The sequence below is a fragment of the Dendrobates tinctorius genome, unplaced genomic scaffold (assembly GCF_039654945.1).
Source record: "Dendrobates tinctorius isolate UK_male_01 unplaced genomic scaffold, ASM3965494v1 ptg000139l, whole genome shotgun sequence".
NCBI classification, from domain to species: domain Eukaryota; kingdom Metazoa; phylum Chordata; class Amphibia; order Anura; family Dendrobatidae; genus Dendrobates; species Dendrobates tinctorius.
In genome coordinates this window covers 1,970,832-1,990,058 of record NW_027361807.1, presented here as the reverse complement: position 1 = coordinate 1,990,058, position 19,227 = coordinate 1,970,832, and the positions used below count along the sequence as shown (strand labels likewise).

The window sequence follows — 19,227 nt, the reverse complement described above, 5'->3', positions numbered from 1 at the left end:
TCAAAGGGTCTATGTGGTGGTAGCGCCTCAGCCTCACTTTCAGAAAATACGTCTTCAAAATCGTTCAGGTACTCCGGAATACCTTCCAGATCGACAGACGACACTGACACAGATTTTACTGGGGTGACAAGAGTTGTCAAGTTACAACATAGAGGGTTAGCCATACAACCCCACTGAATGATCTCCCCCATGACCCATTCAATAGTAGGATTGTGACGTTGAAGCCAAGGCATACCGAGTACCAGTCCATCCGGCAGATTATTTAGAACCAAACACCTTAATTTTTCCACGTGAGTGGAACCCACTTTCAGCGAAAAGGTATCAGTCATGAAACAAATTCCCTCCTGGGTGATAGGAGAAGAATCAATTGCCACAATTTTAACAGGATCTTTTAACCTGACTGCCCCTATCTTATGAAAAGTCACAACTTTGGCATCGATCAGATTAATAGAAGAACCACAGTCAACAAAGGCGGTAGTCCCAACCGGACCGCCTGTAAGTTCTAGTTCCACCGGAAGCAGAATTTTAGTAAGTGAGGAAAAGGGTACCTGGGAGTCTGGGAAACCTCCTTGATTGTTACCCAGACTCAGTCGTTTTCCTGACGGCTTCACTGAAGAAGGGCAAGAAGGACAGTTCCTTCTCCAATGTCCAGCGGATCCACAGTAAAAGCACATTTGGTTGTTTCTACGGCGTCTCCTCTCTTTTTCCTGACGTGGCACCAACCTCCTTGGGCTCAGGACTAGATGCAGAGTCTCTCAGATTGGAGAATAAAGGGGTCTCCTCCAGCATGACCCCTCTTGCCCGCAGCCTACGGTCCATGCGGACAGCCTGGATCATAGCATCCTCCAAAGAATCCGGTGGAGGATGAAGGGCTAGGGCATCTTTCAAACGTTCGGACAGGCATCTACAGAACAAACCCCGGAGGGCAGCATCATCCCAGGAGACCTCCGCTGCCCAGCATCTGAACTCAGAGCAGAACCTTTCAGCAGAGTGCCTCCCCTGTGTCACACTCATCAACATATCCTCTGCCAGACGCACTCTATCAGGCTCATCTTAAATGTGCCCCAGAGCCTCAAAGAACAAATTCACAGACATGCATTCAGGAGCAGAGGAAGAGAGAGAAAGCCCATGCCTGTGGAGCCCCCCGAAGTAGGGAAATGACGACCCCCACCCTCTGGAACTCATCCCCGGAGGAGCGGGGCCTCAGAGAAAAAAAAAGCTTGCATCCTTCTCTGAATGACAGGAACTCCCTTTTATCCCCTGAGAAAGGGTCTGGCAATTTGACCGGAGATTCAGGGGATGACAATGACACATCTCTATCCCCAGCACTAGGAGCCCGTGCAGCGACAGCCCCCTGCACAGTATCCATCAACTGCTGCTGGGTATGGGCCATCGTGCGCTGTTCCACATTAGGCTTGTGGAACATTTGGGTCAGGTGCTTGACCTGATCAGCCAAAGCTTGTATGGGATCCATGAGAATAACACACTTTTTTTTTCCTTCAGAGGAAAAAAAAACTGAAATGGTCAGCTATAATGTCAGGAACAACGCACTGCACTTGCTCACTGAGCCAGTGCGCGTGTCCTGAGTACAAAGACTGTGCACAAAGATACCTGCGGAGCGGGCTCTCAGTGGTGACAATGCATGATCCAAGCTCACAGGACCTGAAGCATGTGACAGCTGGGGGCGTGGCCTCAGCGCCACAGAGCCAGGAGCTGCAGGGAAACTCCTAGAAAGGTAACTACTGGACAGTGTAACCAAGGGGCATAGACAGAGACAGAAACCATATCAAGCCGGGTCAAAGCACGAGATAGCAATACAGTACCAAAGGGTTATACAGAATGGATAGTCAGGATGTAGCAATAGATCAGAAAACCAGAACGGGCAATAGACGGTACAATAGGGACAAACGGTAACGGAGTAACGATAGCCAAGCCAGGAGGTCAGAACCGGAAAAGACAATAGTGCCGAAACGAGAAACGGAGTACAGAGTGAGGGAACGGACCGGGTCATACACGGGAAGCAAACAAGCAACGCAGAATACACGCACACCAGGGGTCAGACACACCAGAAAAACAGTATAGCTGACAGAGAACCCTGGTAAAGAGTGAGTATAAATACCCCTCCCAGATCCAGAAAGAGGCCACGAACAATTAACCCTGTGAGTGCAGGGCAAGAACCCTGTTCAAACCATGACAGTTATTACCTCATAAAGGGACAGTGGTCAGAATTGTAAAAATTGGCCCGGGAATTAACATGCAAACCACCCTTGGGAGTAAAGGGGTTAACTACCCGGATATTAACTGGGAAACAGAGACCTGCAAAACCCATAAAGGCAACAGGTTTATGCTAATAACCAAGAAAAATGATCTTTCACAATTGGTGCAGAATCCAACCAGAGGAGCAGCACTTTTAGACCTAATACTATCTAATAGACCTTAGGAAGGCAAAGTTTGACCAGCTTAGAGATGCCCTTAAACTGGTTTACTGGGACAATGTCTTCAGAAATAAGAATACAGATAATAAATGGGAAATGTTTAAGAACATCCTAAATAGGCACTGTAAGCGGTTTATACCTTGTGGGAATAAAAGGACAAGAAATAGGAAAAAAAACAATTTGGCTAAACAAAGAAGAGGGGCAATTAACAGTAAAAAGAAAGCATTTAAACTCCTAAAGCAGGATGGCACTGATGAAGCTCTAAAAAAACTATAGGGAGAAAAATACTTCATCTAAAAAAAATAATTAAAGCTGCCATAAAGGAATCAGAGAAGCACATTGCTATGGAGAGTAAAACTAATCCCAAACTGTTCTTCAACTATATCAATAGTGAAAGAATCAAAAGTCAAAGTGTAGGCCCCTTAAAAAATTGTGAGGAAAGAATGGTTGTAGATGACGAGGAAAAAGCTAATATATTTAACACCTTCTATTCCACGGTATTCACTGTGGAAAATAAAATGCTAGGTGAAATGCTGAGAGAAACAGTAAACCCTATGTTAAGGGTCACCAATCTAACCCAAGAAGAGGTGCGAAACCAGCTAAATAAGAATAAAATAGATAAATCTCCGGGTCCAGATGGCATACACCCACAAGTACTAAGAGAACTAAGTAATGTAATAGACAAACCATTATTTCTTATACTTAGGGACTCTATACTGACTGGGGTCTGTTCCACAGGACTGGCGCATAGCAAATGTGGCACCAATATTAAAAAAAGGGCTCTAAAAGTGAACCTGGAAATTATAGGCCAGTAAGTATAACCTCTATTGTTGGTAAAATATTTGAAGGGTTTCTGAGGAATGTAAATTTGGATTATCTCAATGAGAATAACTGTTTAACTTCATATCAGCATGGGTTTATGAGTAATTGCTCCTGTCAAACCAATCTAATCAGTTTTTATGAAGAGGTAAGCTATAGATTGGACCAAGGTGAGTCAGTGGATGTGGTATATCTTGATTTTTCCAAAGCGTTTGATACCGTGCCACACAAGAGGTAAGTACACAAAATGAGAATGCAGGGTCTGGGGGAAAATGTGTGTAAATGGATAAGTATCTAGCTTAGTGAAAGAAAGCAGAGGGTGGTTATAAATGGTATATTCTCTAACTGGGTCGCTATGACCAGTGGGGTGCCGCAGGGGTCAGTGTTGGGACCTATTCTCTTCAACATATTTATTAACGAGCTGGTAGAAGGTTTATAGAGTAAAATATTGATATATGCAGATGATACAAAGCTATGTAAAGCAGTCAATACAAGAGAAGATAGTATTCTGCTACAGATGGATCTGGATAAGTTGGAAACTTGGGCCGATAGGTGGCAGATGCGGCTTGCCAATGATAAATGTAAGGTTATACACATGGGAAGAAGGAATCAATCACCATTACACACTGAACGGGAAACCACTGAGTAAAGCTAACATGGAAAAGGAATTGGGGATCCGAGTTAATGATAAACTTACCTGGAGCAGCCAGTGCCAGGCAGCAGCTGCCAAGGCAAACGGGATCATGGGGTGAGTTAAAAGAGGTCTGGATACACATGATGAGAGCATTATACTGCCTCTGTACAAATCTCTGGTTAGACCACACATGGAGTACTCTGTACAGTTTTGGGCACCGATGCTCAGGAAGGATATAATGGAACTAGAGTGAGTACAAACGAGGGCAACAAAATTAATAAAGAGGATGGAGGAACTACAATACCCAGAGAGATTAGTAAAATTAGGATTATTTAGTTTACAAAATAGACAACTGAGGGGCAATCTAATAACCATGTATAAGTATATAAGAGGACAATATAAATATCTCTCTGAGGATCTGTTTATACCAAGGAAGGTGACGGTCACAAGGGGGCATTCTCTGCGTCTGGAGGAGAGAAGGTTTTTCCACCAACATAGAAGAGGATACTTTACTGTTTGGTCAGTGAGAATCTGGAATTCCTTGCCTGATGAGGTGGTGATGGCAAACTCAGTCAAGGGGTTCAAGAGAGGCCTGGATGTCTTCCTGGAGCGTAACAATATTGTATCTTACAGTAATTAGGATCTTTAGAAGGATGTAGATCTGGGGATTTATTCTGGCGGAATATAGGCTGAACTGGATGGACAAATGTCTTTTTTCGGCCTTGCTAACTATGTTACTATGTATGTGCCCTCTTCTGCTCACAAATCATTTCGAACATCTGCAGTATAGAGTTCCAACACGTGGGGACATCACACACCAGTCAGTGAGCCAGAAGCCGCAAACGCTGCTGAAGCATGGCGGAAGCTGTAGATGACTTCTAAAATGGGCACACAGGCGGTGTACTTTGACATGCAGATCCAACAGCTCCGGGTAGGTTTTTAGAAACCGTTGAACCACGAGGTTAAGCACATGGGCCAGGCATGGTGCATTTGTGAGCTTGCCTCGCCTCAGGGCTGCCACCAGGTTGCGGCCATTGTCACACACAACCATGCCTGGGTGTAGGTTCAGTGATGTCAGCCACAGATCTGCCTGTTCTTTCAGAACTGTCCATAACTTTTCAGTATTGTGCGGTTTGTCACCTCCTAAGCATATTAGCTTCAGCACAGCCTGTTGCCGCTTAGCTGAGGCAGTGCTGCAGTGCTTCCAGTTTGTGACTGATGTGGTCATTTCGGAGACAGAGGCTGAAGAGGAGGATGAGGTGCAGGAGCTGTAGACTGTGGGGGCAACACTGATTGACGTAGGGTCCGCAATTCTCGGCGTCAGGAGGACGTGTTCCATCCCAAGGTCCTACTTGGTCCTGGCTTCCACTATGTTATCCCAGTGTGCCATCAGCAAGATGTACCATCCCTGCCCACAAGCACTTGTCCACATGTCCATGGTTAGGTGGACTTTCCCAGTAACTGCATTGTTGAGGGCACGGCTTTGTTGTGGGACACATGCTTGTGTAATGCGGGGAGGGCACACCGGGAGAAATAGTGGCAGCTGGGGACCGAGTACTGAGGGACGGCCGCCACCATCAGGTAGCGGAAAGCTTCTGTCTCCACAAGCCTAAAAGGCATCATTTCGAGCTCAAGCAGTTGTTAAATGTGGGATTTTAATAGTGTGGCCTTTGGGGCGTAGGCTGCATTTTTGCGCTTACGTTCTAAGGACTTGGGTATGGACAACTGAATGCTGCGCTGGGACAAGGACGTGGACGTGCTTGAGGATGGTGCTAGTTGAGTGTTTGCAACAACAGGTACAGGGCAGGAGGAAAGGAAAGGAACATTCCAGCTTCTAAAATTGCATGCTGTGAAAAAGATCCGTTAAGGATCGAAACGCGTAGCTGATGATCTAGTGCCCAACATACATCCATTTGTTTGTGGGGAGAAAGCTGTGATATGTCATTTTAAAATTTCTATTTTGGAATAAAGCATACAATTTTAGAAGCTGGAATGCTTCTTCCCTTTTCTGTCTACAATCAACATTCATTGAGTCCAGACGAGGTTCCATGCTCCGGCTGTGGTTGGTGAGCTGGCTGGGGCTTTTTTAGCCCACAATTTTTTCTATTTGTGCTGTTACAGGGCAGGAGGACCTGAGCTTTGCGTGATCAAAGGGGCAGAGCTAGCCGGTCACATGATCACAGGGAGCGGAGCTACCATGCGCGAGGACAGGGAGCCGGCCGAGGACCCAGAATTCAAAGGACAAAACCTCTAACGTAGTCGGAGAGCTAAGCCAAGGGTCAGAAGCCAGACGGGAACGAGATAACCAGGGGCAAGACAGACGAGTAATTAGAGGTAAGCCAAGGGGTCAGAATAGTAGAAGAGATGAATCAGTACCGAGCTGAAAGACAAAAACTGTAGACAGGGGAAAAAACGGGTCATACTCAGCAAACTAACACACACTGAGGAATAACGATTACAGAGGGTAACCTGGGTCAACAACCACGAACCGAGTAGACGGAAGTATCACCGACACTAGACCCAGGAATTACCAACATTAAATAGCCGCCCTAGAACCAAAGAGAAGCAGACAGACTTAACCCTGACCTGACAGGATGAAGCTAGCACCACCACATCCTGATTCATGACACAGGAGATCCTAGTTCTATTCTCATTCCAGCTCTCATAGACTTACACTGATTTGTAACTTCCATATTGCGCAGCACCAGATCAATACAGCAGGTCACAAACTGCTGGAGACCAACTGGAACGGTGCAGATAAAAGATAAGATGGTGGCTGGTAAGTTAGTATGAGACAAAGTGCAGGGATTTTAGATTAGTAGCACCACTCTAGTGCTGTCTAGAATATTTGATTTTGGTCAATCATAAATATGTTGTAATGCAACAATCCAAAACTTAAGCCAGCACTCGGTTATTTTCATAATAGTAGGTAAAAATGTATAGATAGCATCTTAAAAATATGCTATATGTGGCAGGAAAAACATACCTCTCATAGAAATATATTTATACACACCTGTAAGTGGGAGTAAGTTTTTTGCATATTGGGTATTTTATTCTTTGTGTATTGTGGAAATTTTCAGGCTCAGACTATGGACCGTAGAAGCCAGAAACACATTGCCTGGGAGAGTTGTGTTTTTGCTGTCAATGTTTATATACTGTATATTTTTTTCATATGATGTTTTTGCGTGAGAAGTTTGGATGTTTTTATAAAGATCTACTTTTACAGAATAAAACAAGTGCTGCCTTGAGTCTTGGATATTTTCTATGGAGTGGAGCTGCTGAGTACCAAGCAGATGAGTTCATTTACAGTATATTTCACTTTTTATTGTATAAACATGTTGTATTTCAGGCCAAAAAGTCACTCTCTTTTCTCAAAAGTTTTGGAGTGTGTACTAAAAAATTATGTAATAAATGGCGTAAAAAGTTTAGTATATATGGCTTATTCTTTTACAACAATAAACAAGTGTTTTTTGTCCAGGTGGATTTCATTCACACAGCAACTCTACTATACAGCTTTTTTTTAACTGAAAACATTACAAAATGCCCCTATTTAGGTTGGGGGCAACCCTACATTATTTCTAGCTTTCTGTTCTGTCATAGGAGCAGAAAACCAAACATTATGGTTTGCCAGATTCATCACAGGATGGACATCAACAGCGCCCAATGAACCAAATTAAAGAGGTGTGATCATCTTCTTTCTTCTGGAGCACAACACTTGCCTTCATTCTAGTTTCCTGTTTGACAGGGGGAGATGCTTTCCTGAAGACTGACAGGAGTTTACTTGTGTTTTTTAATCTGCTGTCATTCTCCTGATATGAGAGTTTTTGTCTTACTTAGTGTGCAGCTTGTTACCAAGTAGACTGGCCACTAGAGCCATTCCAGGCTGAAAGGTAAGCTCTTGAGATCCGAGTCACCTGTCTCCAACACATTCATTTCTGTACCACAGTTAGCTTATCCCCTCTTTCCCCCTCCATCTCAGCTCCTAACCTTTTATCAGTCCCACAATATAACAATCCTGAAATACCCGACTATTATTTTCAAGAGCAGTTCTCCTAAACAAGCCTCTCACCTACGCAGCCATGAGCTTGTTCATTTTTTATTTCTATATGTAAGTAATAAAAGAAAAAAAGCAAAAGCAGCGACAGAAATGTGTCTGGGTGCTGTGCCCTCCAGGCAAATACCAAAACTTCAATATATTAGAAAAAATTGAAGGCGCACACCAACTTGTAAAGGTGAAAAAAGTGCTATTTAATAGCCCATAATGGCGGCGCTTCGGCTCCTAGCAGGAACTTTAAAAAGGCTCACATTTGGAGCCAAAATGTCAACATTATGGGCACTTTTTTCACCTGCAGAAGCTGGTGTGCTGCTTCCAATTTTCTCTAATGTAAAGAAGCTGCAGAGTGGTTTACTGTTCAGGTCACAACCTGAGAATACCAATTTCGATGTCATCTTGAAGGGTTTCAGCTTAAATAAAATATTCCTCTTTTTTTACAACATAACAATAACAAGAAGACATGATAATATATATTCTATTACATAAATTAGGTGTAAAACATGGTTATAAACCACCTATTCTTTACAACATTTTTGTAAAACAGCTTGCCACAAAATTTAATTCAACAGCAACAGTCACATCATCACTGCTTGGATCACAAGTGCAAAAAAATACAGAGGTAATAGACTTCAAAGCAATGAAATAGTGTTAATTTGTCACAGGAGCAGGATAGATCTACTGACCAGAACTGTCACTCAAGGAGGATTGGCCATGCTCCCCCAGCAACCAGGAAGTAAGGAGACCGCAAAGCTGTGTGCTGCTCAAGACACAACTTGAGAATGACCCTATCTAAACTTTAATTTTTTATTTATAAATTAACAGTTCAAGAAAATATAAGTAACTTTGTAATATATCTTGTTAGAAGAAAAAGCCTCTTTACCTTCCTACACTGATCATTCACTCTCAGAAACTACTGAAACTTTCAGTTTTGTCTTACACGTGCTGACTATAGAAGTAATAAAGCCCACATAAAGCTATCCTGGTGGAAATAATGCTTGGGTGAGGAAAAGGTCCTTTTGAAAAGTGTGTTATATGCTCCAGCCTTTTCTTGTTATGGACTTGCTTCAAAAATATAGAACAAAGCAAAAAATGAGTGGGAGAGAGGTTATCATGTTCAGCAGAGCAAACTGTGTTCTCTGGCAACTGGGAATTAAATAGCCTGAACACTACAACAAGGTCAGCGCCACATTCACTGACGGTCACAATACAGGAATATCATATCTCAATGCCAACCACACTACCTGAGTGTATGCTTACAACACTGCCAGAAATAGAGTTCCCATAAACGTGCCAACACTATGCTCTTTTAACAGTGCCCGCCAAATAGGCCTACAAAATAAAGTCTGTGAGAATACTTCACATATTAACATTATTGTTGTGGCCATTGAAAGTTTAGTAGTGTTAGGCTAGTTTCACACTAGCGTATGGAGGAGCTGCGGAAGGATGCTTCCTCCATGAAGCTCCGCCCACTGCCGCACCTCCTCCATGCAACTCCGCCTCCGTTTTGATGGTGCAGCGACCACAACAAAATCCAACACATTGCGTTCGGCGCAGGTCGCCGCACCATCAAAACGATGTATGCAGAGGCATCCGCATACATCGGTACGGCCTTCATACCCAATGCTAAAGATAGGGTACGCAGGCCGCATGCCGAAAGAGGCGGAGCTGAACAGAGAAGGTGCGACAGTAGGTGGAGCTTCACGGAAGAAGTCCACATCCCTCCGCAGCTCCTCCTTACGCTAGTGTGAAACTATAGTTACTTTATTGCATGATAGTTGCTGTGGACAATAGATTTCACTTTGACACATCATGCAGATTCTGCTGAATACCATAGCTTTATTGTACAAGTAGGACAATAGGGGTGTTTCCTCTACTTTTGGCATACTCACCACCACTTGTAATATAACCTGTTCCTCATCTTCCAACAGAGCTTCCCGATCTATGTTTCCTGCTACACTGATTTTCCCATTTTTATCTATGACAAATAGACCAGGCTCAGAAGAACCTGCAGATATAAAGAAATTTGGTGTAGTATGTGGTTAAAAAACATTAGGTTTCTTCAATAAAAATATATCAAACAGATGACATACTTACTTTCTATGTAATAAAAGATGTCATCCATGATTCCCCTGTCAGCATCAATAGCTGAAACTGTCAGGACACTGTCACCCTGTATAAAGACAAAATGCAGATTTTACTGAAAAAGTAAATTCCTAGAGAATTCTGTGGCTACCATCTCACTGAATCTGTTGATGCAAGCTCAGATACCAAATTACTTTGCGGATAATTAAGCCACTAAAGATTTGCAACATGGACTTTATTTTTCGCTACATATAAAAACAATTATTATCTGGTATTCCACAATTTATTAACATTGATTAGTGTATTTTATTCATATTTCTAGCTTAAACATAATTTACAGAGAACGAAATCACACACTTCAGTCCCTATCCCAATTGTCTACATTGCTTTAATTTTTGTTTTTGTTTTTTTTAGCCTGCTATAACAAGGGCCTCATTCAGATGTCAATTTTTCATATATATGTTGTCCCCTCTATCAGTATTATAATCTTGTAGGATACCCTCTTTAAAGGGGTCCTTAGGGTGAGGCCAAATTTACACATCTGTTTTTTCTTGTACACAAAAGATTAACCAATGTCATCAGTGTGCAGGATGCAATTTTCTTTCATTCTTGATCCGGGTCATCCCTCTTTTGCTTCTCCTAGTCGCCACTCAGTGAAAAATGGACACATCTGCTAAATGGATGGCATCTGAGGGCAGTCTGTTTCATTAGCTTACCGATTCAGTTGTATAGGCAAGATTTTTTTGCAAATCAGTCTTTAAAAATATGTAGAAAGGGTCATAGTCTAGAATTTGTCCATGTGCTTTCCATTAAAAAAATGATTGTAAAGGCAGGGGTGTACCACCTTTAGAGGCAGACCACGGAGCTGTTATGGGTCCCTTGAGCTGGTGGGCCTGGGCCGAGTGGCACTGCCCACACCCCACTTCCACCAGGCACTCTAATTTCAACGGTACTTGCACCCTAAGGATGCAGATACCCTTGAATACAATGATGGATGTTCCTCATTAAGCCTGGATGTCTGAGGTCATTCAGCAAGGTGGGTGATAAAGTGGAGCCCTGGTCTTGACACAGAACAGAGTAGTTATTATTTTTCTTATTATTTATTTATATAGCACCATTGATTCCATGGTGAGGATGATAGTTGAGGATGGTATTTTTTTCATTCTGTAAATCAAAAAGAAAATACTGTAGGGCATCATACTGTGTGCAGTCATAATAGGTGGTAATGGGAGCTGTGGGACCATTATACATTGTGTGGGGGTATTGTAGAGTCCAACATACGGTATAGGGAGCTATGGGGTTCATCATACTGAATAGGGTGCTGTGAGAGTCAACGTACTGAATATAAAAGCTATAAATACTATATATACAGTTGTGGTCAAAAGTATTGACACCCCTGCAATTCTGTCAGATAATATTCAGTTTCTTCCTGAAAATGATTGCAAACACAAATTCTTTGGTATTATTATCTTCATTTAATTTGTCTTAAATGAAAAAACACAAAAAGAATTGTCCTAAAGCCAAATTGGATATAATTCCACACCAAACATAAAAAAGAGGGTGGACTGTATCGGCACTGTTCGAAAAATCATGTGATGCTTCTCTAATTTGTGTAATTAACAGCACCTGTAACTTACCTGTGGCACCTAACAGGTGTTGGCAATAACTAAATCAGACTTGCAGCCAGTTGACATGGATTAAAGTTGACTCAATCTCTGTCCTGTGTCCTTGTGTGTACCACATTGAGCATGGAGAAAAGAAAGACCAAAGAACTGTCTGAGGACTTGAGAAACCAAATTGTGAGGAAGCATGAGCAATTTCAAGGCTACAAGTCCATCTCCAAAGACCTGAATATTCCTGTGTCTACCATGCGCAGTGTCATCAAGAAGTTTAAAGCCCATGGCACTGTGGCTAACCTCCCTAGATGTGGACGGAAAAGAAAAATTGACAAGAGATTTCTACGCAAGATTGTGCGGATGTTGGATAAAGAACCTCGACTAACATCCAAACAAGTTCAAGCTGCCCTGCAGTCCGAGGGTACAACAGTGTCAACCCGTACTATCCGCCGGCGTCTGAATGAAAAGGGACTGTATGGTAGGAGACCCAGGAAGACCCCACTTCTTACCCCGAGACAAAAAAAAGCCAGGCTGGAGTTTGCCAAAACTTACCTGAAAAAGGCTAAAACATTTTGAAAGAATGTTCTCTGGTCAGATGAGACAAAAGTAGAGCTTTCTGGGCAAAGGCATCAACATAGAGTTTCCAGGAGAAAAAAAAGAGGCATTCAAAGAAAAGAACACGGTCCCTACAGTCAAACATGGCGGAGGTTCCCTGATGTTTTGGGGTTGCTTTGCTGCCTCTGGCACTGGACTGCTTGACCGTGTGCATGGCATTATGAAGTCTGAAGACTACCAACAAATTTTGCAGCATAATGTAGGGCCCAGTGTGAGAAAGCTGGGTCTCCCTCAGAGGTCATGGGTCTTCCAGCAGGACAATGACCCAAAACACACTTCAAAAAGCACTAGAAAATGGTTTGAGAGAAAGCACTAGAGACTTCTAAGGTGGCCAGCAATGAGTCCAGACCTGAATTCCATAAAACACCTGTGGAAAGATCTAAAAATGGCAGTTTGGAGAAGGCACCCTTCAAATATCAGGGACCTGGAGCAGTTTGCCAAAGAAGAATGGTCTAAAATTCCAGCAGAGCATTGTGAGAAACTCATTGATGGTTACCGGAAGCGGTTGGTCGCAGTTATTTTGGCTAGAGTTTGTGCAACCAAGTATTAGGCTGAGGGTGCCAATACTTTTGTCTGGCCCATTTTTGGAGTTTTGTGTGAAATGATCAATGTTTTGCTTTTTGTGTCATTCTCTTTTGTGTTTTTTCATTTAAGACAAATTAAATGAAGATAATACCAAAGAATTTGTGATTGTAATCATTTTCAGGAAGAAACTGAGTATTATCTGAAAGAATTGCAGGGGTGTCAATACTTTTGGCCACAACTGTAAGAGAGCTGAAGGGCCATCATACTGTATATAGGGGAGCTGTGGTGCCATAATACTGTGTGTACATAAGGAGCTGTAGGGACATCATATTGTATATAAAGAGTTTTGGAGTCCATCATACTATTATATTGGAGCTGTTACTGAAAATAGGGAACTGTGGAGCCTTTGTACTGTGTATAGAGAGCTGTGGTAGCCATCATACTGTATATAGGGTGCTGTGGAACCAACCATACTGTGTATAGGGAGCTGTGGGCCTTCATACTGTATAATGGGCTGTGAGAGCTATCATAATGTATGGGGGGCTGTGGGGCTTTCATACATGGGTTTATAATACTATATAAGTGCTGTGGGTGCCATCATACTGGGTGAAGAGCTGTGGAGGTGTAAAGGGAAGGAACTAACTAGGCATGTTTCCTCCGTGAAGGGTCCGGAACCGACGGGGCTGTCACCTAATTTGCGGGGTAGAAAGCTTGAGACTCCAGACCGTACTCTGTGTTTGAGAAAAGGGGGCATGGCTAAGCAGACAAAGCTGCAGCGCGTGAGTGACCAGACAGTTTGGGCAGGAACTTTGGGCGCACGGAACGCCTGTGAGGTAAAATCAGCTGAGAGGCGTCTGGGCCGAGCAGAGCAGAGCCTGGGACGGCAGAGCACTTTGACAGGAGACAGTCGACTGAGTACTGCACAGACACGGCTGTCTCAGCTTACATCACTGCCCTCGCTGAGACCGCTGACACAGCCGACAACGCTGCCACCGCCGCCCCCCGCTGACAGTACTGACCGTGAGAGACAAGGTCTGTGACCGGGACTTAGGCGTGTGTCGATTTGGCACAGTGAACCGGGCTGCCAATTGTAAACTGTGTTTGGGCAGTGCTGCAAATCTCCGTAGTGTTGGGACACTCATCGCTGTGGATAAGGACGTATCCCTCTTTATTACCTCATCTGCTGGACCCAAGACACGTATCAGGATCCCGAGGATTCGCCGCCATCGTTAGGACCATGGGAGGACACCACCAACGTCAAAAGATACTACATCATTTACCTCAGGATTGTGACAGACCCCCACTGAGACGCAATCTAGGCAGCACCAGTCATAGACAGAAGGTCAACCATTACTGGCGCCTGAGAGATAAGTTATATTTTATTGTATTGTCGGCTTTACTTGTCCCTGTTCCTTAAGTTATCCCCATTAGCCTTTTGCTGTATTAGGGAATATTATCCCTCCGTTTTCTCCATGTGTGGAGTTCCTACTGTAAAATAAACCCCTTTCACCCTTGGTGTGTGTACAGTCCGTTACTGCATCCTACGTGCCTGCAGTCTCCTCACAGTGGTAGCATACATTGTGCGGGGGCCCATAAGGGCCATCATAAGTTGTGTGGGGACCATCATACTGTATATATGAGAGCTGTGGAGCCATCATACTGTATATAGGGGAGGTGTGGGGCCATCACACTGTAAATGCAGGAGCTTTAGGAGCCATCATAATATACACTCACTGGCCACTTTATTAGGTACACCATGCTAGTAAGGGGTTGGACCCCCTTTTGCCTTCAGAACTGCCTCAATTCTTCGTGGCAGAGATTCAACAAGGTGCTGGATGCATTCCTCAGAGATTTTGGACCATATTGACATGATGGCATCACACAGTTGGCGCAGATTTGTCGGCTGCACATCCCTGATGCGAATCTCCCGTTCCACCACATCCCAAAGATGCTCTATTGGATTGAGATCTGGTGACTGAGGAGGCCATTTGAGTACAGTAAACTCATTGTCATGTTCAAGAAACCAATCTGAGATGATTCGAGCTTTATGACATGGCGCATTATCCTGCTGAAAGTAGCCATCAGATGTTGGGTACATTGTGGTCATAAAGGGATGGACATGGTCAGCAACAATACTCAGGTAGGCTGTGGCGTTGCAACGATGCTCAATTGGTACCAAGGGGCCAAAAGAGTGCCCAGAAAAAATTCCCCACACCATGACACCACCACCACCAGCCTGAACCGTTGATACAAGGCAGGATGGATCCATGCTTTCATGTTGTTTACGCCAAATTCTGACCCTACCATCCGAATGTCGCAGCAGAAATCGAGACTCATCAGACCAGGCAACGTTTTTCCAATCTTCTACTGTCCAATTTCGATGAGCTTGTGCAAATTGTAGCCTCAGTTTCCTGTTCTTAGCTGAGAGGAGTGGTACCCAGTGTGGTCTTCTGCTGCTGTAGCCCATCTGCCTCAAAGTTCGACGCACTGTGCGTTCAGAGATGCTCTTCTGCCTACCTTGGTTGTAACGGGTGGCAATTTGAGTCACTGTTGCCTTTCTATCAGCTCGAACCAGTCTGCCCATTCTCCTCTGACCTCTGGCATCAACATGGCATTTCCGGCCACAGAACTGCCGCTCACTGGATTTTTTTTCTTTTTCGGACCATTCTCTGTAAACCCTAGAGATGGTTGTGCGTGAAAATCCCAGTAGATCAGCAGTTTCTGAAATTCTCAGACCAGCCCTTCTGGCACCAACAATCATGCCACGTTCAAAGGCACTCAAATCACCTTTCTTCCCCATACTGATGCTCGGTTTGAACTGCAGGAGATTGTCTTGACCATGTCTACATGCCTAAATGCACTGAGTTGCCGCCATGTGATTGGCTGATTAGAAATTAAGTCTTAACACACAGTTGGACAGGTGTACCTAATAAAGTGGCCAGTGAGTGTATACAGGGCAACTGTGGGGGTAATTATACTGTATAAGGGCTGCAGGACCAAAACACTCTGTAAAGGTCTGTTATGGTATCATATATATTATGAGGTGCTGTGGGTTCCATCATACATGGTGTGGGGACTTTGGGAGCCATCATACAGTGCGAGTGCTGTGGTGGCCATCAAACAGTATGGGTGGCTGTGGGACAATCATACATGGTGTAGATGGCTGTGGGGTCCAATATACTGTGTGAGGGCTTTGTGGGGGGCATCAGACTGTATTGGGGCTTTGGGACCATCATACTGTGTGTGTGGTGGGGCTCGCTGTGGGGGTCTTCATAGCATACGAGTTGGGGGTACTGTGAGAGCAAACTACTGTCTCCTTCCCCATTATCCTGCAGAATATAAGCCCGCAAGGGCAGGGTCCTCTCCCCTCTGTATCTATCGTTATTTTTTTTACTATAAGTGATATGTGTATTTTGTATATAACCCCTTCTCATGTACAGCACCATGAAATCAACGGTGCTCTAAAAATATATTATTATAATAATAATAATAATATGGGGAGAATTCACTGTGAGGAAGTATACTGTGTGTGAGGGCATTTTTGGGGACATCATACTCTAAGAGTCCTATTAACCCCTTACCTACAATGGACGTAATATTCCGTCCATGTGACCCTGGACCTAATTACCATGGATGGAATATTACGCCCCAGCGATCAGCGGCGCCCACATGGTGAGCGCCGCTGATCGCGGCCGGGTGTCAGCTGATTATCACAGCTGACACCCAGCACAATGTGTCAGGGGCGGTCACGGACCGCCCCCAACACGTTAATCAAACGCGATCACGGTGTACCGGGGGTTAAAGGGAAGCATCGGCAGGGAGGGGGCTCCCTCCGTGCTTCCCTGAGTCCCCCACGGCAGCGCAATGTGCGGGGGGCTCCTTTCCTGCAGGCCCCCGAATCCAAGATGGCGACGGTGGCCTTCGGGGGCCTGCAGGAAGCTGGCTTCCTCAGTGCCTGCAAAGCGCATCTGTCACAGGACAGTGATGTCCCACCTGGGACAAGGTAATAAAGTAAAAAAAAAAAAAAAAAAAGTGTTAAAAATAATTTTAAAAAAATCGCTAAATAAATTACTAAAAAAAAAAAAAAATATTCCCCAATAAATCCATTTTTTCAAAATAAAAAAAAACAAAACAATAAAAGTACACATATTTTGTATCGCCGCGTCCGTAGCGACCCGCCCTATAAAACTGTCCCATTAGTTAACCCCTTTAGCGAACCCCTTAAAAAATAAAAATAAAAAACGAAGCAAAAAATAATGATTTATTATCATACCACCGAACAAAAAGTGCAATAACGCGCGATCAAAAAGACGCATATAAATATCCATGGTACCACTGAAAACGTCATCTTGTCCCGCAAAAAACGAGCCACCATACAGCATCATCTGCAAAAAAATAAAAAAGTTATAGCTCGCAGAATAAAGCGATACAAAAATAATTATTTTTTATATAAAATTGTTTTCATTGCAAAAAACCGACAAAACATAAAAAAACGACCTAAATGAGGCATCGTTGTAACCGTACTGACCCGAAGAATAAAACCGCTTTATCAATTTTACCGCACGCGGAACGGTGTAAACGCACCCCCCCAAAAGAAATTCATGAAACGCTTGTTTTTGTTCATTCTGCGTCCCAAAAATCGGAATAAAAACGATCAAAAGAAGTCACATGCCCAAAAATGGTACCAATGAAAACGTCAACTCATCCCACAAAAAATAAGACCTCACATGACTCGGTGGGTCAAAATACGGAAAAATTATAGCTCACAATATGTGGTGATGCAAAAACTATTTTTACAATAAAAAGCGTCTTTTAGCGTGTGACAGCCGCCAAACATAAAAACCGCCATAAATAGTAAATCAAACTCCCCGTTTTCACCCCCTTAGTTAGGGAAAAATAATAAAACTAAAAGAAAATGTATTTATTTCCATTTTCCCATTAGGGTTAGGGTTAGGGCTAGGGTTAGGGTTAAGGCTAGGGTTAGGGCTAGGGTTAGGGTTAGGGCTAGGGTTAGGGCTCAGATTAGGGTTAGGGGTGTGTTGGGGTTAGGGTTGGAGTTATAATTGGGGGGTTTCCACTGTTTGGGCACATCAGGTGCTCTCCAAATGCAACATGGCGTCTGATCTCAATTCCAGCCAATTCTGCATTGAAAAAGTCAAATGGTGCTCCTTCCCTTCCAAGCTCTGCCATGCTCCCAAACAGTGTTTTACCCCCACATATGGGGTATCAGCCTACTCAGGACAAATTACAAAACAACTTTTGGGGTCAAATTTCTCCTGTTACCCTTAGGAAAATAAAAAATTGGGGGCAAAAATATCATTTTTGCGGAAAAAAATGATTTTTTTATTTTCACGCCCAGGCGTTATAAACTTCTGTGAAGCACTTGGGGGTTCAAAGTGCTCACCACACATCTAGATAAGTTCCGTGGGGGGTCTAGTTTCCAAAATGGGGTCACTTGTGGGGAGTTTCAATAGTTTAGGTACATCAGGGGCTCTCCAAACGCACATGACACCCGCAGACCAATCCATCAAAGTCTGCATTCCAAAACGTCACTACTTCCCTTCCGAGCCCCGACGTGTGCCCATACAGTAGTTTTCTCCCACATATGAGGTATCAGCGTACTCAGGACAAATTGGACAACAACTTTTGGGGTCCAATTTCTCCTGTTACCCTTGGGAAAATAAAAAAAATGGGGACTAAAAGATGATGTTTGTTGAAAAAATACGATATTTTTATTTTCACACCCGGTCATTATAAACTTCTGTGAAGCACTGGGGGGTTCAAAGTGCTCACCACACATCTAGATAAGTTCATTAGGGGGTCTAGTTTCCAAAATGGGGTCACTTGTGGGGGGTTTCAGCTGTTTAGGTACATCAGGGGCTCTCCAAAAGCAACATGACACCCGCAGACCATGCCATCAAAGTCTGCATTCCAAAAACGTCACTACTTCCCTTCCGAGCCCCGACGTGTTCCCATACAGTAGTTTTCTCCCACATATGAGATATCAGCGTACTCAGGACAAATTGGACAACAACTTTTGGGGTCCAATTTCTCATGTTACCCTTGGGAAAATAAAAAAAATTGGAGACTAATTGATCATGTTTGTGGAAAAAATACGATTTTTTTATTTTCACGCCCGGTCGTTATAAACTTCTGTGAAGCACTGGGGGGTTCAAAGTGCTCACCACACATCTAGATAAGTTCCTCAGGGGGTCTAGTTTCCAAAATGGGGTCATTTGTGGGGGGTTTCCACTGTTTAGGTACATCAGGGGCTCTCCAAAAGCAACATGACACCCGCAGACCATGCCATCAAAGTCTGCATTCCAAAAACCTCACTACTTCCCTTCCGAGCCCCGACGTGTGCCCATATAGTATTTTTCTCCCACATATGAGATATCAGCATACTCAGGACAAATTGGACAACAACTTTTGGGGTCCAATTTCTCG

The 19,227-nt window shown here is 43.7% G+C and overlaps 1 protein-coding gene across 3 annotated transcripts in view; it reads right to left on the bottom strand.

Annotated features, from left to right (window-relative positions):
* CDHR2 (cadherin related family member 2) overlaps window positions 1-19,227 on the bottom strand; it is a 370,864-nt gene that overhangs the window by 155,086 nt on the left and 196,551 nt on the right. For all 3 annotated transcript variants that reach the window (XM_073545075.1, XM_073545074.1, XM_073545073.1), the window contains exons 10-11: window positions 10,037-10,112; window positions 9,832-9,947 (exon numbers count right to left, since the gene is read on the bottom strand). In XM_073545075.1, the coding sequence (XP_073401176.1) occupies window positions 9,832-9,947; window positions 10,037-10,112 (192 nt within the window). The remainder of the gene's footprint in view (window positions 1-9,831; window positions 9,948-10,036; window positions 10,113-19,227) is intronic.